This window comes from Magallana gigas, chromosome 4 (assembly GCF_963853765.1).
Source record: "Magallana gigas chromosome 4, xbMagGiga1.1, whole genome shotgun sequence".
NCBI lineage: Eukaryota > Metazoa > Mollusca > Bivalvia > Ostreida > Ostreidae > Magallana > Magallana gigas.
In genome coordinates this window covers 10,681,218-10,705,524 of record NC_088856.1, presented here as the reverse complement: position 1 = coordinate 10,705,524, position 24,307 = coordinate 10,681,218, and the positions used below count along the sequence as shown (strand labels likewise).

The 24,307-nt window shown below is 34.9% G+C and overlaps 2 protein-coding genes across 4 annotated transcripts; one reads left to right on the top strand and one right to left on the bottom strand.

Annotated features, from left to right (window-relative positions):
• Nucleotides 1-342: 342 nt before the first annotated feature.
• Nucleotides 343-24,251, bottom strand: LOC105327038 (UBX domain-containing protein 7). 3 transcript variants are annotated; one of them, XM_066081254.1, is made up of 13 exons: nucleotides 24,136-24,251; nucleotides 17,795-17,987; nucleotides 16,611-16,675; nucleotides 15,012-15,056; nucleotides 11,241-11,309; nucleotides 6,788-6,900; nucleotides 5,437-5,583; nucleotides 2,971-3,061; nucleotides 2,810-2,866; nucleotides 2,642-2,718; nucleotides 1,994-2,372; nucleotides 1,755-1,834; nucleotides 343-1,214 (listed from the first exon to the last, which is right to left on the bottom strand). In XM_066081254.1, the coding sequence occupies exons 2-13, from the start codon at nucleotides 17,917-17,919 to the stop codon at nucleotides 1,056-1,058; spliced, it is 1,407 nt and encodes a 468-aa protein (XP_065937326.1). In that variant the 5' UTR covers nucleotides 17,920-17,987; nucleotides 24,136-24,251; the 3' UTR covers nucleotides 343-1,055. The 3 variants fall into 3 exon arrangements, with proteins under 3 accessions (XP_065937326.1, XP_034307542.2, XP_019922275.3); XM_034451651.2 differs by lacking the exon at nucleotides 24,136-24,251 and adding an exon at nucleotides 18,647-18,746; XM_020066716.3 differs by lacking the exons at nucleotides 15,012-15,056; nucleotides 24,136-24,251 and adding an exon at nucleotides 18,647-18,746.
• On the top strand, nucleotides 4,807-12,004 carry LOC136274446 (uncharacterized). Its single transcript, XM_066081252.1, has 3 exons — nucleotides 4,807-4,945; nucleotides 7,289-7,347; nucleotides 7,521-12,004. Exons 2-3 carry the CDS (start codon nucleotides 7,302-7,304, stop codon nucleotides 11,117-11,119), a joined length of 3,645 nt encoding a protein of 1,214 aa, XP_065937324.1. The 5' UTR covers nucleotides 4,807-4,945; nucleotides 7,289-7,301; the 3' UTR covers nucleotides 11,120-12,004.
• Nucleotides 24,252-24,307: the final 56 nt, after the last annotated feature.

Sequence of the window (24,307 nt, the reverse complement as noted above, 5' to 3'; positions counted from 1 at the left end):
CTTATCTTTGAAACTATCCGTTGTGTTGTATAGAAATACGATTCATACATCAGTGCAAATTTCAATTGACAATTTGACTGATTTTAAATTAAATGTTTATAATACATGTACGAAAAGGTATTGTTTACTTCAGCTTTGCTCTTATGTACAACCGTAGGATAGGATCCTGTTTTTATTGTGTATGAAATGAAAGTTTGAAGTTATATTCCGCCATTATGTCGAAAACATGAACTTTATTGTGCTTTTACTTATATTAGTTTTTTTAATGAAAGACAAAAGAAACCAAAAAGGAAAAAAAAAAACCAACACAATTTATACGAATAACTTTCCACCAATAAGACGTCACTAGTTGACAGATGGTAGTTAGAATTTTATTATAAAGACAAAAATACACATCCGCTCACACTATCGGTGCATACACAAATGCTGTCATTGTTAATAAATATACATAGTTATCAAATATAAATATATAAAAATCTGAAATACACATAGAGTTATTGTGCGCAATAGCTTGAGGAAAACAAGTACAAGTCATTTTCTTATATAAACAGTGAGGTACTGGCCAAGATAGTCCAAGTCCTGATACACTGGAATCGTGAACAGTTTTGAGTGTTTTCAATAATAAACCAAGTCTTGCACGTTGTTTTTGAGCTTAACATGCATGTTATTGACACCAGAACAATTGTTTAGCATGGTATACATTCATTATTAACAGTACAGGTTCTTCATTAATAATCATGAGCTCTATCTTATTTTGGAATTAACAGGAACACCTTCATGAATAATCACCATTTAACGCCCTACTGTCCCAAACCTTAATTATGGAAATAGGGCATAAACTGCATAATAGGCTTGACCACATACTTCATCACTCTGCATCCTGACTGCCTGCTTCTGCACGCACCTTGTTTTATTCACCATACAACAATTCGCCCTCTGAGGCAATGATTCGGGCATCTAATGAGATCACTGTCACTATGCCTCGGTCAACACACTCCAAGCATTACTATTTTTTTGTCACCTGTATTCTGTTACCTGATTGATTAACTAACTGTTCACCTGGCCTGAACGAAGACCGATTCCTGAGCATTTAAACCCGCTTCCTGAATTGTGAGGTCAAAGTCCATGTAAGACAGTTTCTTCCTGGGAAAATTCGTGAGCAATTCGTAACGTTCGTTTGAGTATCCTTGCTCCGCTACATACTTCACTAGTGCCTACAGCAAATACAATTCTATATTTAGCAATGCATATTCAATGACCTATACATATATACGTATACATTGTTATACTACTATTCTCAGGTTTCAATAAGACAAAATTATCCGTATTTTCATAGTGACCAGTTTTCATAATTATGTAATACAATCTAAAATTGAAAGCTTCAATAATCCATTGCTAAAAAGATGGCCGAAAGAACAAGAACTAATGTACAAGTAAATGGTTCAGTAGGTGTCATTTTTGAGAAAGTTCTTGCGAATATCCAAGGCGATAAATATAAGAGGCAAAAATTGCCTAAAGGTGAATAATTTGAAACTAATTTGGTAGCCATATCACATTCGACAAAACCAAGTGAAGCATTAGTGACCCCTGTCTGTTGTAAACTTTGTCTACTCTGTTCATACGCTAGGAACTTACCATGAGTTTGGACTGTGGCTAGAACATACCATAAGTTTGGAATGAAGCTAGGAAATTACCAAGAGTTTGGACTGAGGCTAGGAACTGACCAAGAGTTTGGACTGAGGCTAAGAACTTACCATGAGTTTGGACTGAGAGGATAACGTGAGTTGCTGTCGTTTGCCATCAGGGAAACGAATCATGATGGACATTTGAGGATCTGTAAAGGATATCTCTTGAAATTAGATAACCGTCTCACCTGCTGATAATCTCACGTATAAGACGCCAATAGTACAATGTACATGATACCTTTTTTTTTTAAATGCTTTACATAAGTAAAATGACACTAAATTCAAAACAAAAGCCAACCGATAAATACCTGATTCTTTTCCGATGTATTTTTTATAACTTTCAGTGATAGAATTTGAGTTAGAGTTGGAAACACCGTTTTCTATAACGTTCGATTCACACTTTTTACAGTTTTCGTTACTTTCTGTGGTTTCTGTTTTGCTTGAACAGGACGGTCCACTACTGTTTGAACACACTGCAATTTTAGAGTCGTTTTTAGAATGACTGTTTTTCACTGGAGAGGACTGCGAATCATTATCCGTGTCTGAAAAAGTTTCTACGTCATCATCGTCACTATTGTCATCATCACTGTCCGAAATATAGGTCACAGATTTGCGCGGTTCCTCGAGCGAGGCTTTAATGGCGGCTTGTATCTGATCATCTTCACTGAGGTCTACAACGCTATGTTCCTGAAAAAGGGGTAACAGAAGACTTACACACATCGCCAAAATGTATCTTTATACCATCCTACCACCCCACCCCAGGCCTATTAAATGAAGTAAAGTCGATAAATTTACAATTTCGATGCTGCAGAAACAATCACAACTTTACAAACATTAACCACTATTACATATATTAAATAAATAAATAACCGGGTCATCTAAAGAGTTCCGAATTCATTTATACAGATCAGCACACGTGGTGACTACTTCATGTACATGTATATAGTTCTTCTTACTCGCTTTGTTCGTTTTGACGGTGGAGACTCGCTGAACGAATCGTCGGAAAAAGGATGCTCTGCCAAAAACTGAGTTACTGAAAATAGTAACAAGATTTCAATTACTTTGTCTGAATGAAAGACTGAACTGGTTATTGGGTGTACAAATGGTCATTATGTTCTATTTACCGAGATCACAAAAAGTCATGGCGTCCAATTCTCTGTTCCACGTGACCATATTTTCTCCTGAAATAAATGTCAGTCAATTTGTTTGGTCAAAATTACATGTATCATGTGAAAAAAAGTAACTTTATTTTTCTTTATAAAGATCTATCAGGTTCTGAGTATACCTGTCCTCGGGTCAATTATAGCGATATACGGGTACTCCTCAACGCGGTAGAACTGTTTGAATTTCCCGCCTTCTTCGCTATCATGATAAACCTAGTACATAGTCAAAATCATCAATTAGTCAATTAATCTATGTTCATGTCCATATACATTTTACTTTTTAACCACAATTTAATCATGTTTATTATTATGATATAATAAACAATGTTGAATTTCTCTTTAATCATACTGATTTATTCCGTTCAATCACGTGTATCAAATAAATTAAATTCTTCTTTAATTTTCTACAACAATCAAAACCTTCTGGATTAGTTTAAGATTCAAAACTAGTGTTAACATAACAGATCATCATCGGCATTTTAACTTCCTACATCAACATTTCCTCGAAGAATGATACATGCTATTAAAAAGTTACAACTATTAACTAAAAATAATATCAAAAGCTTAAAATAAATGGACAGAAATTAAAAAAATATATTGTGAATAATTTATGAAAAGTCTCGTGAATAAAAACAGTTAAACGTTAATGTTTGCGGGAAAGCTACGACTGCCTATTTTCATTAATTAATTTTTACTGGTATATGTCCTAAGGCGTGACCGATGCTTCAAGTTCCTTTATATACATCACATCGTCAACTAAGTACGTTTTACATCAGATTCGAAAAAGAAAAAAATAACAAAACAAACTTTTAACCTACTGTAATTCATAACTATCAAAATAAGATAAATTGCTTTGAAGGTGGCAAAAATTTCAAATATTTTAAAAATCATCTCCTTAAATATATAAGGTCAATACTCTTTCATAATGTTGGCGGCGATAACTTCTCTGAAATTGACGAAGAATTTTAGTCAAATCAAAAATTATTGATAAGTCATAAGATATTAAGCTTTCAAAACCTGTCCGAAAAACATGTACCTTGGGATAATAAACTTGGCTATATTTTAAGACCAAGTTTCTCAATTTGTCATTTTCTTGTAAACAGATGTACATAAGACAATGAGCTTTTATTTCTGCAATGTAGCGATCGCTCTAATTAAATGTCAATTAAATCAGGGGAAGTCGTTTCACAACGCATGCATTCATTTTGAATCTCTCTCCATCTCCATATATTTTTTAATTCTCTTCAATGCAATGTACATGTATTTCCGAGATAGTTCTACCAAGATGATTTCTTAATTTTATTTCTAAACTCAGTCTCTTTAAGTTTTGAAAGAAAACTGAAAACAACATAATTTTTATTATTTCAGAATTCAAAGTACTCTAGTAAACTAGGTTTTGCATATAACACGAACTATAAAAGACCTTAAATCCAAGACGAATTAGTTATCTCTTTTTATATTAATCAATCATTACAGGTTATTTTCACGCGATAACACCAATATTTATTGTGGTTATTAAAGCATTAAAATGTATCTACACATGTATATTTCAAGGACTTCATACACTTTCTATTTCGTAAAGCAACGCCTTGACACATCGACGTAGGTTGTCTATTCCATTACAAAATCCAAAAACAAAAATGCATATGCATGATGAATTATAAAAAGAGGACTGCGTATATACACACGAGATTGATAGTCCTACAGAAGTGAGAATTCTCCGGTTTGTGTGTTTTTTACATAATTGAAATCAAACGTAATTATGTATATTACGTGTTTAATATGCAAAATTCGGCCTTATTTAACTAACAATAATATTGTCCACGTGAAAAACAACGTGCACTCTGACTCTTGTACGGCCAGTTCCTCCCAGGGTGAGGCCGAGAGAATCCCCCACTTCAAAGAGCGTACCTTGAAATCACGCTAAAGACTTCTGAATTTTAATAAGTCGGAGAGTAATATATTATCATGATGTATCAGGGGGTCTGATCCATGGAGAGCTTATATATTAACTGAGAGGGGCCGGCCGGGGAACCATTCTACTCCTGATTCAGCTGGCTGGTGGACATATATTGGATTTCTAGGAAGCTTGAAACGGTATTTCTACTATTTATTTACCCTTTTATCTCATAAATATCAAAATGTAAATTTATTAATTACATCGTTTGAACTTTTTTTTTACCCTACTATCCGTTAAGCTCCATAAAATTTGACAATTATATTCGTACGATTAAAAAAAAATGGTGAAACATTTCATAAAGCTGCAAAACACCATTTAATTTAATGAAATTAAATTTAAATTTGAAGATATTGAATTAAAATTTATTGAAAGATATTTCAATTCGTTGTTAATGTGTTCGAATTGTCAAAGTTATATGATTATAACTATTATTTAACTCTCCTCAAAAAAGATTACGATCGACTTTTTCTTTTTAACCAATTACCGTTTAATTACCCAAATTGCTAGCTTTACGATTTATTTTAAATGCTTCAAACCTTTTGCAAATATACATGATACTGTTTGTTACAAAGAAGAACTTAGATTAAGCAGAAAATGGCTAAATTGTCCAAAATAACCATAACCCTACCTGCCAAAACACGAAATGGTCCTTGACAATGGCCTTGACCCCGTCGTGGCTCCACACGTCACGGTTCAGCGCCTGGCAGACGAACTCTTTCACATTCTGAACATTGACCATCACGTATTTCTTTAGCGTTGTACCCGCTTCTCGGGCCTGACGACGAAATTTAATATCAAGCATGATGGTTCAACATAGATAACTAAAAGGAACGGACCGTTATTCGGTATTTCTTCGAGACATCTATACTACTATATTAAAATAATAGACTCGAATTTTTTGTCTTTAATACCGAAAAATCGGAAGAATACTGTCTTTTGTTTTATATATTTTAAACATAATTGGTACTTGAAGATTACCAATTTGTTTTTATTTTTTCTCAGTTAAGCTTCGCTAATTAATAATCAACGAAAATTCCTAAAAAATTCCCGGAAATCACTTGGATTTTTTGGATTTTACAATCTTGCGCTTGCGCAATACATTCACGCTAACGGGATCTTTAGTTTACGTTTCCACAATATCACATCTGCATGAATAAACTCAGAAATGATAATACATATACGGGTAAATTTTCATTGGACTTTTGCTATATATTCTGTTCATATATATTAATGATTTCTTATGAGAGAAAGTATAAAATAACAAATATACATTTCAAGTACATGTAAGAACTTAATTACTTTTGTCTTCGTGATGACAAAAAATATTTGATTACATGCGAAAAAGTTACACTATATTTGTTAGAGTGAAGATAGAATATGTTTTATCGTAAAAATGAATAATGTCCTACGGACCCAGTTTTACAAAGAAAATACGTGTACGTTGGTGAAAAGGTGTTGAATTCTTCCATTCTGTGGATTAAATTTTTTAGATAAAAGGTATTTGCAGTCTGAAAAAGGTTTGTTGTGATGAATTTGACTGTTATTTTCAAGGCAACTTCATTAACTTTCTCCATAATCGTTCCGGAGCGATTCTGCAATTTTCTGCTACATTACGGGTATAACGGAGGCATTCTAACTGTGGGGAGTGCCTTTCCCGAGACACAGTTAGATTTACCAAACTAAGGAAAGTGTAGTGAAATTAATACCATTATTGTAGGCTTATAGCTTTGTTATGCAAATTTCAATAATAAACTGTGTCGATGTACCTATTCGTAAGTGTCCGATATGCAATGTCAACCCGTGCACGCACGGGTCAAAGTCTAGTGGAAATTGGATAATAAAGAATTATGTACACTAGGTTTTGCCGAAAGAAATCAACAAGCGAAACAAATGTTCAATCGTAAGATTTTTTTCTAGGACAACATTAGGTCTATAAATATGAGAGTGTTTTTTCCAAAACTTGAAGCAAATGTTCTTACACTGGCAAATGTGCCTTTGAATGTGATGTCTATGGGGGGCCTGAACAAGTCCTCTAGGGTCCTCTTCTTGAAGGATGAGCCGGGCCCTTGTCTCATCATTGCCTCCTGCTGCCCTATAACAAAGGCAGCAAAACAAGTGATTTAGTAAAATGGTGATGGACTCCAATCATATATTTGCATATAAATAACATTTTTAAATTCTTTCCGCCGAGATCTTTTATCTAAAGTTTTACAGTCTCTTTTGATAATTCATAATTTGAAAGAAATTATTGTAAAATATTTAGAACTTTACTTTAAAAGACAGCCTAACTGAAAAGGTAAACAAAAAATAGGTTTTTCATGTAGAATAAATCAACAACTAGAAGTTTTTGCACTCTAAATCGGATTGTAGAGTTTTGATACTTAAATGTAAGAATTCCATAATGTGCAATTAGTTCAATCTATTAAAATGATTTAACAGTAATTTCTTCTGAACATTGCACGTTTGTCTCTTCATTTCAGAGTAACTATCCCGATGGAGCCTCTCCGGGCCGCAATCTTTCTTTTTCTTTTCGCTGCATGTAAGTGTTTAACAAAACCTAATTAAAAATTCGAGGGGAAAAAAGAATATGGATAGTGTGGAAATTCAAATGCTAATGAAATTTGTCAATCACTTTTAAAAATAGTCATCTGTCACTCGTTTTTTTTCTGAATATAAACTTGGAACTTTAGTGTCAAGTTATCTGTATTGCAGTTATTGCGGAGCAATCATCTAGTTTGAGCGTCCATCATATAACTAAACGGGATACTAGTGAGAGCGACGGATCGAGCACGACTGGAGACGATCAAAGTGATGACGGACAGTCACGTGACGATATGGATGCCAGTAATGGCGGGAGTCAAACATCTCAGTCAGACGACAGCGGCGGGTCGGTAAACATTGACACGGCAAATATGAGAGGCAGCGACAGTGACTCTGGGGACGGCAATAGGGACGATTCTTCAGAGGGCAAAAACTGTAACAAATGTAAGAATAAGCAAGGAACCACAGGTGACGATTCTTACGAAGGGGCTACGGTATTAATGGGAGCTGACACCGGAAGCAGTGATTCTGGAGTAGGAATAGGAAGCGACGATTTTAGCGACAGAACTGTTGGTGTTATAGGAATTGAAACAGGATCAAGTAATTCAGGTAGCAGTGATTCTGGGACAGGAGTAGGAAGCGATGATTCCAACGAGGGAGCCATAGATGGTATGCAATTCGGAACAGGAGGCGATGACTCTTCCGACGGAGTCATAGATGATATGAGACTTGGAACACGTACGATTGATTTGGGATCAGCAACAGAAAGAGATGACTCAAACTCAGGAACAGGCAGCGATGACTCTAGCGAAGGAGATATGGGTGGATCAAGGGACAGAATACTTGACTTCAACAATTTGGAAACAGGAAGCGATGACTCAAACTCAGGAACAGGCAGCGATGATTCTAGCGAAGGAGAAATGGATGGATCGAGGGACAGAATACTTGACTTCAACAATATGGAAACAGGAAGCGATGACTCAAACTCCAGAACAGGCAGCGATGACTCTAGCGAAGGGGAAATGGATGGATCTGGTGGAAAGAGAAAATGCAGTCGTTGTGCCAAGAAAACAAACATGGCTGATTCAGGAGCAGAAGGCGATGACTCAGAGGAAGGTTCAACAAGAGACGAAATACTTAACTTCAATAACATGGAAACAGGAAGTGACTCTGGAGAAGGGACAGGCAGTAGCGACTCTGGAGAAGGAACAGACAGGCAGGATGATTTGACTTACGGAGCACAATTAGGAACAGTTAGTTCTGGAGCCACTTCTAATAGTGACTCAAGTGAAGGGGACGCTGGATACAACAATGGAGACATAACTGATTCAGATAGCAAAGAAAACCTTGGTGACGATTCACAAGAGATGGGGTCAAAAACAGGAGGAAGCGACTCAAGTGGACAAGACTCAAACGAAATACAAGCCGCTACAATTTTGGACAATGAATATCCCCGGAATTCTGAGCGTCTGACTTCAGATTTGCTTCTGTCAGAAAGCACAGGTGGAGAAATCAATCGATTCAATATTGACAATACAAATGGTCCAGCAGAAGGACCCTCCAAATGGCCTAATGTTCCTGTCGGTGACATTTTCATGGAAAGTAATAATAACCTACCACTACCAGGTGATTCCACCTGGCGAGATCCAGGTGTTCCAACTCCTACAGGAGGATATCCTGGTAATCGGGATTCTGCGTTTCCTGGGGATCAAGTTCAATTCATTCCTGAAGTCTCTACCACTCCTGAACCTACTTTTGTTAAATCAAATGTACCCCCAGGTATGGAGAGCATTAGGGTTGAAGCAGCTCCACTAATAGATCCAACAGAAGCCAGCTACATTCAACCACCTGCAATCCCAAGTCCTACACCAACTCCATACTATGAAGGCAACCAATATGAGCAAAATTATAATCAAGGACCAGATACAATGACTCTAACTCAAGGTTATGAAAAAATCAATGGTCCCTCTGCAACAGAAATGAACTATCCAACCGAATCCTACACTAATGAGATGAACCAAAATATCCCTCCTCAGCCAGACATTGTGCCTCCAATTCAGGATTATGGAACAAATGAGTTCACACCGAACGTTCCTTCAGTGCCAGGAACAATGGATCCAACTCCAGGTTACGGACCAAATGAATTTGAACAGAATGCTCCTACTGGGGTAGTTTCAACTGTAATGGGTGAACAAGAGGGTGTGGGTACCATTATGGACCAAACTTCTCTAAATTTGGGACCTGTTGTAGATTCAGGTAACTTTGTAAACCCCCCTCCATCTTCTGGGGGTTTTGTGGATTTGTCAATCAGAGGCAAGGGACATCTTATGGATGGCAGTCCAGCTGGAGTGGATGGAGTTGCAGTGGGTAATTACATAAAGGGACCAAATGACATGAAAGTGTGGTCCGATTCTACGCAGCCTGCAACAACGGGAGTCATCGAACTTTTCCACAAATCTGGCAAAATGCACGGGTTGAAGAAAATATGTGTTCACATTCGACAAGGTCCTGCTGATGCAGCAACAACCGCTGTACAGACAGGGCAACAAAATGGAGGTCTGAAGACATTCCTTAAATCGATTCTTCAAGATGGAGTGGTCACTTCAGAGAGGGTTGTTGGCCAGCAAGGCGACGCAACTGGTAAAATGAATATCAACATTCCAGATGGCTCCATTGATATTGGTAGAAACATTGAAAATCAAATTGGAGCAGGAATGGTTGATAACCAAATGAATGCTCAAAATATGGACCTGAGAATAAATAGAATGCCCCAGCCATTTATAAATGAACCTGGAGCAGGAATGGTTGATAACCAAATGAATGCTCAAAATATGGACCTGAGAATAAATAGAATGCCCCAGTCATTTATAAATGAACCAAGAGAAATTCGTTTTACAAATAATGCATTGAAGCGTAGACCATCGAAAATTTTCTTAGCTATCAGCAGTAAACTGAAAGAAGCAGATCATGCTAGGCCATTAGACTTCAATCCAGCAGCAGAGAGGGGTCAAGTTCAAGCACATTCACAGAATGGCAAAGGAGTCATCAGAGTGTACACCAAACAGTCTGACGGGACAAAATCAATGAAGAGAGTCTTTGTAAACATTCGCCAGCCTGAGCCATACGTTCGTACAAGCGCCGTAACAAGAACCGTGAAGATCCCAATGACCAGAATGTATAACACAGGGAGCGATGGAGCCGTCACAATTGGATTTGGAGGTGGAAGTTCCCCCGGTGTCACAGGTGCAAGGACTGGTTTGACAGGATCTGTGTCTGGAACAATGATGAGGGTAGACGGCGGACATGTTCATTCAGATATTGAACATGCACATGACGGACATGGACACATTCATATGGGACATGCGCATGATGGACACAGTCATGATGGTCACGGCCACTCACATGGACACGCAGTCCACACAATGCGTGTAGACGGTGATCCATCAGTGCGCTCCGTGTCCGGACAGATGTTTAAGGTTGACAGGAGAAGTATTTTCCCAGAACTTGGTGCCGATCAAACCGTTCGCTCAGGAAGTCAGCAGATGAATGAAGTGACACTTCCCAATGGCAATTTCCACGTGCACAAGATCGGCGATCGAAATATCGTCCATGACCATCGCCATGGAAACGTGGACCAAGACACATACAAAAGAGTCATGGAACTTCTTGGGCGGCGACTGCCGGCAATAGATTCGAATTTCGATCCATACGTTACCTCAACTTCTAACATGCATCGTCCTTCAACTAAAGGTATCCCAGTCAATATATAACATCTAGCGAATCAAGCACGAAACTTTTTTTAACAATTCGGCGCTAGCAAATAGAATATAATGGGTGTGTTTAATATGAAGTGAAAATGAAATGGCAAGAAGATAATATTTTTGTACTTACTAGCTTCTGCTTGAAAATCTCGAAAACCGTCAAAAACAGACCGTGCTTGTCTTCGGCGTCCACGCAAAACTACATAAAAATACAACGTTTGGTCAATACTAGTTTGTGAGAACATAGTGTTAATATAAAGGATATTAGAAACAAAACGTTAATTATATTTTCTGAAACATTTAGCACTCTTGTTTTTTTTTAAAATAAATTCATTTTGAATTCCTTTCGTTTTCGACTTGATCAAACGAAAATTTACGACTAAGCTTTTAGAAACTGCATGCCTTGTTGGACAATGAAACTAACTAATGCATGACATGTTAACTCCGTTTGTATTGTACCTTCCATGTGATATAATTGAAATGTATTATTTGCCAACTGAATCTATTATTTTGAAATGTATTCATTTTCAATTCTAACGTTTCAATACAAGGACATTACAGCTCTATATAATGCATGCAGAAGCGCCTTTGTATCTGACAATCCAAAATTAATGCATTATGTTTCAGTGTAAATAAATGTATTCATTTTGTTAATTAATCAATTTGATGAAGAGGTGAAGGATTTTTTCTGATAGACTGTGGTGCTGAAAATTTTAATCCATTTAACAAAGGTTATAATAGAATACTGATCATTGGGTTGCAAGTATTTTGAAGAATCTTCATTAACACTAACATCTATCAGATTTGATTCCTTTCACCCTTTAATATTTTTTCTTGAAGTTCTGTGTATATTAATACATGTAATATAATAACCAAATAAAATTTGAACTAACACTATTAAGACTGGAGGCTTATTTCTTGTTAACTTATATATAACACATGTGTTATTTATTAACAGCATTGAATTATGTGCTACAACACATAAATATATGCATAACAAGCTCCAAAAAGCGCTAAGAGCAAGATTGCTTGTTTAAACCATGATATTAATTAAAACAATTCTGGATAGGATGTCTACTAATTACAGAAACAGCATTATTTCAATTTAACTCATTTGGTACCTAGATCAAGGTTTCACCTTTCAAATACTTAATTTTCTTCATCTGACTCATGTGACTGTTCTTGAAAAAGATAGTTTCAGTATGGTAAAGTTCAATTAACGTATTTCAATGGAAAAAAATTTCACATGAATTCACTACATTGTACATATTTACAGTACCAAATGATGGATGCATGCCAAGCAAGGATGCACCAAATAAAATAGTAATTTTCTTTGTGAAAAACATGAAAGACCTCAAAGAAAATTTAGAAAAAAGATTATTCAAGTTTAGAAATATAAGGAATGGAGCAATAGCAGACGACATGAGAGGACAACTTTTGAGTGATGACTCCAGAGAAGTAAGTGGCGAGAGCAGCGAGTCGAGAGAAGACAATAACGATGAAATGACTAACAACATTCAGTCATCGTCGACAAATCTTCCAGAACGAAACAATCCTGGATCTAGCAGTACAGAGAGTGGTGAAATGGGAGAAAATGGCGGACAAGACAAATCGGATTCCAAAGAAAATGGCGGACAAGACAAATCGGATTCCAAAGAAAATCGCGGACAAGACAAATCGGATTCCAAAGAAACTACTTTTAATGCACCTGAGTTAAAATCAGATTCTGAAGAAGGAGGAGAAGATTCAAAGGAACAAACAAGTGTTCTACAAAATGGACTGAACCTTGCAGACATCCCCACTGAACAAGATAACAATAGTGGTGATGATTCTAATGATGATAATGAAGGACATGTAAATCAAATGAAAGATTCAAATATTGGCAGCACATTAAAACAAATTGACCAGAATGATGACGACTTGGAAAAAGATACAAACGATGGCACCCAAATGTCTGATGACACCCAAATGTCTGACGATGTCCAAGAACTCAAGATTAACTCAGATGATGGTTCTGTTGATGAACAGGATGAACAGGACTAGCGTGTTTCATCCATGATTTCAACTGCAGCTACAGCTAAAGACAGAGTGAACTTTTTAGACAATTCCATTTCATCCTTCCTACCTCATGTTATTTATACATTCTTATATCAGGGTATTGTATGTTCTAGTATTTGTATGCCACAATATTGCCTTCATTTTTGTCCTTGTAAGGAAAATTGAAGCTTTAACTGAATCTAAAAATCTAAGTATTATTAGAATTTCTATTTACTCCCTCTACCTCAAAATATGAATTTCAATGATTGAATAATGTAAAATATATCTACACAGAAAAAAGGTTATTTATAGTTTATAAATTTAGGAAAATATTTACTACACATGTGTTGTCTGTGTACCCTTTAAGATTCTCGTTTTGATTCATGAAAACCTCAAGAATAAACATATAAATAAATCAATATATTTTCACAAGAAAATAATCCTGAAATGACAATTTATTTCAATAAATATTTTTTTTCTTATGTATATATTGAACTGTGTACTTTAAAGAATATTTGATAGTATACTTCGTAAATAACGGTAATACATTCTCAAAAACAGTTTTTGAAAATACTTGGATTCCCAACGTAGAATCAATGTTTTTGATCCAGATGTAAAACAACAGATGAAGAAACTGGAACCAGCAACCATACTGTTACAGCAAAACACCAAATATACATGTATACACCCAACTAAAGTTACACTGTGTAATTTACATAAACAAACTCCACTGACAGAAGTACTTACTGAAAGAAGAACCTAAATACAGAGAATACAAAACAGTTGTTAAATGGTACATTCTAATAATGAAATTCATTAAATCAATTTATGGTAAATCCTAAATATAGCAATAAAAGTCATTGGGGTTTTTTTCTCCAGGAATTAATGCAAGTTTATTCATTAATTCTACCTTAATAGAACATTGTCAGAATTGCAACACTGCAAAATCTGTCGATACCACAAAAAAGTCAGACATGTAATGTAGCACAATCGTGTGAAATTTTTCAACAATTTTGATATTGTATGGGACCTATACACACAGAAAGAGCAAGGCAATCTTTTATTGTTTATAGACAGACTTATAACAATTCCTTAATCCTAATTGTGTCAGAAAAAAACACCAATGGCATCATGGCAAAAATGACTTGCTCCAAAGACTGATAACAAATCAAATTGTACCAAATGACTTATGGGTATTATGGAAAAAGAAGAATATGGCAACAAATCAAGTCTGGAGAATTGTCTGGTTCAAAATATGTCTCTTTCTTATTTCTTTCTTTCTCTTTCTCTCCTTGGTAACTAAGTATATTCTTCTTTTTATTTATAAATCAAATAATTATATACAACACACATTCATGTCTTTTATGATAATAAATCTATAACTGTTTGAATAAAATTGTAAATTATGATTAGTTTAGGAAAATATAACTTTTGAATCAACCTTGCTGAAATATTTTCCAAAATATCGCACAAATAAGCATTCATACATGTACATCTTACAAAGATCATATCACGTGACATTTGATTCACTTTGCATTGAAATCTTTTAAATGATCCACTTAAGGCAATGCAGTTTCGGCACAACATCTATATATTAGAATTAAAAATCTTAGCAATCTTTATCAAATGTTTTATATACATGTGTATTTAAAATATTTTTAGAAAATGGTTCACTACACATAAGGCAGCAAAATAAATTGCATAATAATAAAGCATAGATCTGACATAAGAAGAAAATAACCCAAAACTCAGAGTTTTAAAAGCTTGAGACATTGTTTTGCACGAAGAAAGAAATGCCCTTTGATGCATCTTCTAATCATGCAAGGAGGACACTAAAAGCTGAGAGTGACCAAGAAAGACCAACCACTGTCGTGTTGGTGGGTGAGCTCCTCCAAGTGCTGGGCTGAAACTGAATCCATTTTAAAAGTCTATAAACAGTACACGTCAGATTAAACTATCCATAAACATTTTATATCAGAATAAACTGAATACATTGTATTACCATATACATGTATACAATTTGTGTCAGTTTAAACTTAATCTGTTGTTTTGGTCTATAAACAGTTTATGTCAGAATCATCTGTATTTATTGGGAGAGGGCGATCTAAGTTATGGAACTGGTGCACAATCCCAATTGTATTTTTGTACAATAAAAATATGTTTAAATCAACTGAATTTATTAGATTTCTGTAAACGTATGTGTATGACACATGGTTCTTATTACTGTAGATTTAGAAACCTTGGTGGATGGCTGCTTCTACTTAATCATGAACATATGTTAAACAAGTGACATATGTATGTAAATACAGTCAAACTTCGTTATCTTGAACTAGATGGGACTGTTTCAAAACTTCAAAATATCTGAGTATTCAAGATATCAAGGGTAATAATACTTAAAAAATAAGCGGTTGGGACTTACAAATCACTTCAACATATCCATTGTATTCAAGATATCAGTGTTCGAGATATTGATGTTCAACTGTGGGCACATTCAGAAATACAGAACCGAAATTCAAATCCACATTTACTAGTTGAAAAATAAATTTCTGCCAAATATTGAAAACACAAAATATATAATATATTTACAATGGTATATAAACACTTTGTGTCAGACAAAAACCATTGCATGCTAAGTATGTCAATTAATAAAATGTTAATGAATGTCATAAACTGCTGTAAAACTACATGTACTGATATTTGGCAGCAGTTGATTTTTTTCACAAATTAATAACTGATTCAGCGTATTTCTAAATTTTACTCTTTTATTAAAAGAAGTTCTCAAGTTATTCATTTCCTATCAACTGGTCAGGGCTCAATGGATGAAAATCTTATTCCATAACAAAATCATGGGATAACCCTACATAACATTAATCCATTGAATGAGTGAGTATAACTTTATTTACTTGGTTTATCATAGCTGAGATGAACAGTTTCATAAACCTCTTATCTGAATTAATTTTAAGGAGTAAGGAATCATTCTGCTTGAGGTTAGACGACTATATATGGTCGGGGCGTGTTCAAATTCCAATAAAGCCCAAATGAATAATGATTCTTTACTGCATATATTTATACAATATTCAGCAATTGTTTGATTAAATATAATTTTTTTGACATTTTAACAAAATTTTAATTTTTGTATGCTTATAAACCCGACTTGTGCCTCAACAGTACATTTTTTGCATCACAGATAAAAAGTATTGAACTATTAATACATTACAAAATCAATTCATAGTGTTATTACAAAGACACTAAAAAATGTAAATATTGTCATATGACCTACATCATTTTTTCTTCCATACATCATTACTACTTTATAAAGCAATTAAATCTCTTATAATTTTGAGTATCAGACATTTCTATTCCACAATGAACTTCATGTATATTTCAGATTAAATAAATCTCATTGGCTACATGCAAGTTCAAACTTTTCATAAAACAGATTTTATAAGAAGCATGTTCCTACCAAATGCTGGGACATCTTCTATCAGGGTCTCGTTTCTCTGAGGTATAGGAGCTCGAACATCATCACTGAAAGTTGAATTCAATTTTTCATAAGAACCATGTCCATTAGATAGGTATTAATGACAGTAATGTGTCTGGTTTTGATATCAACTCGATGGTGTAAGGACCCTTTATACACACAATTAATTTTTTTTTAACTTTAAGAAAATTATATGATATGACGGTGTATATTAAGATTTTTAAAATCTGTTTCATTTTCAACATAGGATGTGTGTCCTTCAATCTCAAAATAATATTAAAAGACACTATAGTATGGATTAATGAAAAATGTGGGAAGAATGTGAGTAAATTAGGTTTTTAAATATGTAAAGGGGCAAGGTCAAGATTTGATCAAACAAATCAGCTAGGAAAAAAATTGGGATGAAACAGAGTTTTTTTTGTTAGTTTTATTTAACAAATATGTACAAAATTTGTGTAAACGGTAATTAAATAAGGAATAAGGAATCATTCTTTGAGTGTTATGAGGTGATAATTTTGGTCGGGGCGTGATCAAATCCAATAAAGCCCAAAGGGCTTTATGATAGATTTGATCACGCCCAGACAGAAATTATCACCTCATAATATTCAAAGAATGATTCCTTATTACTTATATTTATATAATTTTAAACCACCGTACGATTATATATTAAATATAAATAAGCAAACCCCGCTGGCGCCTCAATTTGCCTTTATGAGTTATATAGTACAAAATCGATACGTAGTGTTATCACAGGCAAAGACACTGGAAAATGTAAATATATGATAATAATATGCAAGATCTAAATCTTGCATATAACTCCACAAATGATATTCAAATTATAACTAACAAAAATACTCCAGTGAAGCATTATCGACATTGAAAATGGTGTAAAATTTGAAAATTTTCAGCTCAAATCATGACCATGCCCCTTTAATCGTTATCTTAATATCTAATGTTTAGAGTAGTTGACTGATTGCATAATATCAAGAAACATGCACACTGTAGATTACAATTTTTCTGGGTTTTTTTTTCACCAATATCCAATCAATTTGACTGCCTTAAAGTATCCTGAAATAAGTGTGCAAGATACAAAGGGTCCTAGACTATTTCAAAATATCCTCTTAGAGTTGTTTTATTTAGAATAAAAAAGTTTGCTTTGTACTTACTCTAAGTCTATGGGTGCTGATGAGGATGTTTCTGAATCTCTGGGGAGAGGCTGGCTGGGTTGGGCAGATGCCCCGCCCTGATCTGTTGGGGGTGGGGCAGAGGGTCCACCACTGTCCATGTGCATGTCTATAGCCAGCTCCAGGTTCCCATTACATGCTTCTAGAAGATTTTTACCAACCTCTTGATCAGCCCCTTTAAAGATAATGTTCATTATAAGACTGTAATCATACAAATGAACGCATTTCTTATATAAAGTCAGACTCAGCTTCTTATGTACAAAACTTTTGTTTTGTTTTTGTTTGATTTGTTACATTTATAGAAAACATGACTGACAGTCAGACAAAAATATCAATGACCGTTTTCTAAATACTCTGATATCATAGTTTCTTCATAACAATAATGACTTAGAACCATCTCAAGATGACCATATACTTTCGGTAGGAGATAACTTTTTTTTCTTGGATCAAAACAAGTTAATAATAAAATGACGCTGGTTTCGAGTGAAATGAGCATAGATTGCTTAGTCGTACATGTATGTATCTATGTTTGTAGCTCAAGTGACGACTTCGAAGAGCCATCGCGGAGTGGACAACAATGAAATAGACAGGCCTACGTCACACTGCTGTTTGACACAACTACCAAAAGTCTAATCTCTTGTTAAAATGGTTCCATCTTATGTTTAAAAACAAAGAGTTGGTGCATATACAGATTGAAAATCAATTGAAACGAGTCTACAGGTCTCTGGATCGATTAGTTAACACTAAACCGTTAATTTAAAATGAAAATATTGATGCTTTGTATCACAGGATTAAACATTTGATCTTTACTTGGTTGTCTGGGTTAAAATTTACCTGTGATTGAGCAAAATTGCTCTATTTTTTCTCTGATCGAAGTCATTGTTGTGTTCGCGCTGAATCGCGGGGTAGGGAATTATTACATGTCGATCCCGATTTATTTACATGTTTTATATCATGAGATTTGCTGAAAACAAAAACATGTCGAACATGTTAACTTTCTCCTAAATTTTTAGAGAATATATTACAGATATCCCGATCAATCTTATAAAAATAAAAAGTTATTTAGAAAAATCGAATCCCTTTTTTTGTAAATGTCACTCTAACAAATAGATTTTCTGTGTGTGGCAGCAAAACAGACACGTATATATATATATGCAATGCATTATGAAAACAAAAAAGCATCTCTCTCTCTCTCTCTCTCTCTCTCTCTCTCTCTCTCTCTCTCTCTCTCTCTTTCGTTCGCAGATGATATTTATAATATATTCATAACTTTTTGCATCGCAAATTCACATTAAAATATATAATTATATGTGCCGGTGGGGTTCAAAACCTTAGATCACCCCCCTTGATTACATACATCAAAGCATATGCTTTTAAAAATCAACAAAAAATTAAAATCCTGAATACTTTTTTTCCAAATCAATATCTAATTAAAATTTGCTCCGGATGATCCTGTCACATACATTGTAACTCGAATGGTCATGGTTATCGAAAACGACGAAGATAACTTTGATGTTGGTTCTCCTTTGTTAGTAAAAACCAATCCTTTATCATACTTTTTAATTCGTATTCACTGATCAACCCATTATGTACGACATAACGTTTGCAATAGTTTTACGCGTAGAAAATTCTTTTGTCAGATAATGGCGTGCGTGGTCAGAAATGGGGGCTTCAAAAATTAACACAGAAAAAAACCATATAAATTATATAGAAATCAATCATCGTCTTACGGTTTTCATAACAAGATATTTGTGTTAAATTGGTATGAAAATGGGGTAATGTTAAACAATGCGTGTTATATATTAGTGAATCGAACTACAAGCAAGATTGCTTATTTAGACATGTTTTATTGCATTTTGTAAACACTTTAATCAAATTTTGACCTTTTGTTGCTCAGGCGAGCGATGTGACCCGTAAGCGTCCTATTTATTCTCTTAAATTACCATTTCTTACACTGTTGTATCAAAGTTTGTATTCTTTATTTTATGCCACTAAACCAGAAAAATTGCTGGGTTTTTTTTATTTTACTTTGTCGATATCTTAATAATTAATAGCTAGGGAAAAACAACAATTACTTGTATATACAAGTATATGGAATATACATACTATGCATATATATGCATGGTTTTTTCGTTACAGTTTCATTGTTCTCTCATCGATTGCATGCGCTATTTCACAATATATGATAAAAGCTGCAAATGCATCCTTAATAAACCTCATAATCTGGCTGAATATTTTTTCAAAATCTTTTTATACAGTACTTTCTTTACGGTTTTTTTTCTGGTATAGATATATTTACAACCACAAAAATGTGGCCGGTCTATGCCAAAATGGGGAGGGTAGTAGGCATGAGTAAGGTACACACGGGAAGATCCATATTCCAAAGAAATATGGAGGGTAATCGTGTTCAAAAATCCAGACATGTAAACTTGTAAATCCGAATATGCAATCGTGTTGATGTGTGGGCCTGAGCATGAATATGTGTAATTCTGATCGTGTAACCTATAAAACTCGGGCATAAACACGTGTAAGATTTGACTCAGTTCCTTCGCATGATGCACATTTTGCAACTTTATTGTTTACATTAGTTAATTAAACCATCAACTTTGCACACTTTCAATCCGTAATTTCTGCGTTTGTAACTTCAGGCTCGGCAATAGCACATCTGACATGATACAAATTGACAAATGTAAAGTCTACAAGTTTGTCGAATTTTGACATGACCTTATATGGCAACTGCCTTGCTGCGGGAAAAGGCATGCCGTAACCGCCGGACCGGAATGAACGAAAAATAAACATAATATTCAGCTTAACTGTTGCAATAAGCTTTTAATGAACGACACCTTTTCTATCGAAAACACCGGTAATATTTTTAGATAAGAAAAATTGAGGTATGATTGAAACTGGACCAAACAGGAAGAGGTTCAGGTAGAAAAAAAATTGTTGCCGATGTGACGAATGCGATAATTTCCGTAATATAATTCTCATGGAATTATAAAACGAAATGCCTAAAATCTTATATCTCTAAAAACAAATTGACATGTAATTTAAACTGGAATATAAGTAAATGCGTACTCTTTTCTAGAAATGAGACGGATCAGGAAATTTCCTAAGGGGGTAAATATATTTTGAGCGGCATGGGGTTCAAAGACCGCCGTGAGGTCCCATGTAACTCCATTGCTTCTGAATTCTAAGAATTTTGAGAGTTAATTTTTAACCGGGTTTCCGATTATTGAAATAGTAAAAATTGCAGACGGGTGAGTGGCTGTCAAAAAGGTACCCTTATTGTACCGATAACTCCTCGAACAGTTTTCAAGATAGAAAGTTTTTCTTTTGCAGATCATTTATACGTATATATCAGAAGTATGCAAATTGCTAGGATTTTGATTTCTGATCGATAATTTATAAAAATATCAGCTGTTGAACTTAGTCATATTTGGGCAAAAACATTGCATATAGAGTACCCCATTTTTACTCTTGTTATTTTTCTGAATTAGTTAGAATAAACGACCTGCAAGGATTTGGTAATTTTTCGCGGAAAAATTTATGTTACTTTACATGTATTAATACTTTTTGTTGTTGTGTAAGTGAAAGATAAATAATAACACAATCTTCAATAATAATAAAAAAAAACTAGCGCATATTTTTTGTGCGCCGTAAATTAAAGTTGTACTATGGGAGGCACTGTAGCTCAAAGATCGCCCATCTGTATTTTTAGACAGTGAGCTACAGACCTGCAGCTAGTTCACAAGTGGCTGTAAAGCTGTATTATACTAGCTCTCCAGAAAATTTTTATCAGCCAACTTCACAAAATGACTCTTTATTGAACCGACATTCAGGACTTCATGCTCAATCCCGTAATAATTGCTTAAAATAATTTTTTAAAAATGTCAATTTTTACCTGCATGATAGGCTTTTTTTCCTATATATTGCCGACAATGCAAAGAAACAATTCTTAAAATAATTTATACACATTTTAATTTCACGACAGTTAACCTTATCTTTGGAATTTTTATTCATTTTATTTAAAGAGGGTGTCGCTTCTTATGTCTCATATTACCGGGTAATCACAATCTCAAAACCAATGTCTTTAAATAGTTTGTTTTTCTTATCGATAACTCAGCTGACGGACCCCGTGTAATTTTTCGCGGTGTGGGGGGGGGGGGGGGTTCTTGTCACAACTTTTTGGTAGCGATAAGGATGCATTTGGAGATATTTTCTTAATTCAGCCGCGGCCTATACTTTAACAATTTGTTGCATGTACTCTAATAACAGTGGCGTCGGAAGCAAATTGAAGGGGGGGGGGGGGCTAAACTAATCATGAAAAATATTGACAAGAATTCCCATAATCATGAAAATTCTAATCCGTTGGGGAGGGTATACCAATAACTCCAATCTAACCTGCCCAATTGCCCCCCCCCCCAATCATTAAATTCCTAATCCGTGGTGGTGGGGGGGGGGGGGTGCTAGTATACCTACTATGACTCTAATTTTCTAATTTTTCTAATTTAATATTTCATTCTCTTTAAGGTCTTTTAAGGAACAATTTTGTTTGTTGCGAGGAAAAAGTAGGGGGGGGGGGGGTTGAATCCACCCTGTTGCTATGTTTCTAATGGTTAGGTCTAACTTGGCAAAAAAGTGGGGGGGGGGCTAATGTCCCCCCCCCCCCCCTAGCCCCCTCCCGGCTCAGACGCCTATGAATAAAAATGCGTATATATCTTTATACACGTGTATTCAAACAAAGTCATTAAATGTAATTTTTTCCGTTCTAAGAGGATATCTGAAGCCGATCGAATTCTTTACTCGCATCTTTTATACATTCTCTTGATAAAATGTACACCAATCTCATAATTTAATTTTCCGAAAAATGAAACTCTATGAAATGTTGCTATTCAGAGATGATATGATTATAGGCTTACCTAATATTTTTTTTTATTTATTCCGTCCCTATTCCGGCGATTACGGCATGCCTTTACCTGCAGCTAGCCTTTTTTTTTTATCAGTGACGTCACTGTTTCCATATAAGGTCATGTCAAAATTCGACAAACTTGTAGACTTTACATTTGTCAATTTGTATCATGTGACTGTCAGATGTGCTTTTGCCGAGCCTGAAGTTACAAATGCAGAAACTACGGATTGAAAGTGTGCAAAGTTGAAGGTTTAATTAACTAATGTAAACAATAAAGTTGCAAAAAGTGCACCATGCGAAGGAACTGAGTCAAATCTTACACGTGTTTATGCCCGAGTTTTATAGGTTGCACGATCAGAATTACACATATTCATGCTCAGGCTCACACATCAACACGATTGCATATTCGGATTTACAAGTTTACATGTCTGGATTTTTGAACACGATTACCCTCCATAAAGAAAAGAAATATGACGTCTTAAAGAAAACAATTATCCCTCATCTTATAAGGCAAAAAATCTAAGGACAGTGTACTGTGCTAAAAAAGGAAAACAAACCAATGAGACCTAAATGCTAGTACATCTTTATTAGGAATAAAAAGCGCGATTCTCTGACAGAAGACTCAAAAATATGATATTAACGGAAATTGGTTTATTATATTTCAGAATGATAATGATTTAGCTTATTATTGAGCGCCGATATTGCTTAGACCTCTTACTGAGACAAAGTGATTAGATTTGATTCTTCTAAGAAATGCCCCTAATCGTGAGAAGAATTTGTTTCGGAGTATCAATAAAAATTGTTCCTCTGTAAATAAGCCTTACTTGGGGATTAAAAACAACTGCAATTAAACAATCATAAGAACTACACACACAGATATGACGCTAGTGTTGAGTTTCACGTGCGAGTTGCATGTACATATATAGCAAGCACCTGCAGTGTGTCAATTTGGAAGCGCAGTAGTTTCACTCCCATGCTTGGATGACGTCAAGAGATCCAAAAAATGTACTTGATTTAAATTTTATAACTTTTATGACCATAATCATAACTATTGCAACTTTAGGATTTATCATATGGATCGAACTTACCTTTTCAAGAAACATGATAGTTTATGTAATTTTCGCTATGACATTTTAACTTTATCAAATAATGAAATGAACATTTTTCTGTTCAATCTTTGAAAGATTTTTTGTCCTTCAAAAACATGCTTTGTAATCAAACAAAATGCTTTACTGAATTTACGTTTGACGTGCATATAAATCTGATTTTGTTTCAAATTTGCAAAACATGCTAATCCAACATCTTATAAATCTTCTCTGCATTGATCGTGCTATTTGAACTAGGAAGACAAAAAGCTGAGGAGAACAAAAAATGTACATGCTGACCGACTGTAAATCAAACTCCTGTTGTAAACCTGTATGGAGCCATTTCTGTATCTGATGACATCTCTGTCACATCAGTGGGATCGGCTGTTATGTAGTGAGGAGGCCCGCACCAGTAACAGATCACCGCCACAGTCCGCTCATCAGCTGATGCCAGGCTTGCAGGGACTGATAAACGACCTACCGACCAACAGGCAGGTAACA

Coding starts and splice junctions, on each gene's coding strand:
- LOC136274446 (XM_066081252.1), top strand. CDS start 7,302: ATGGAGCCTCTCCGGGCCGCAATCTTTCTTTTTCTTTTCGCTGCAT. Junction 7,348..7,520: donor TCTTTTTCTTTTCGCTGCAT/GTAAGTGTTTAA, acceptor TCTGTATTGCAG/TTATTGCGGAGCAATCATCT.
- LOC105327038 (XM_034451651.2), bottom strand. CDS start 18,692: ATGACTTCGATCAGAGAAAAAATAGAGCAATTTTGCTCAATCACAG. Junction 16,676..17,794: donor TCAGCACCCATAGACTTAGA/GTAAGTACAAAG, acceptor TTCAACTTTCAG/TGATGATGTTCGAGCTCCTA. Junction 2,719..2,809: donor CATGACTTTTTGTGATCTCG/GTAAATAGAACA, acceptor TACTATTTTCAG/TAACTCAGTTTTTGGCAGAG.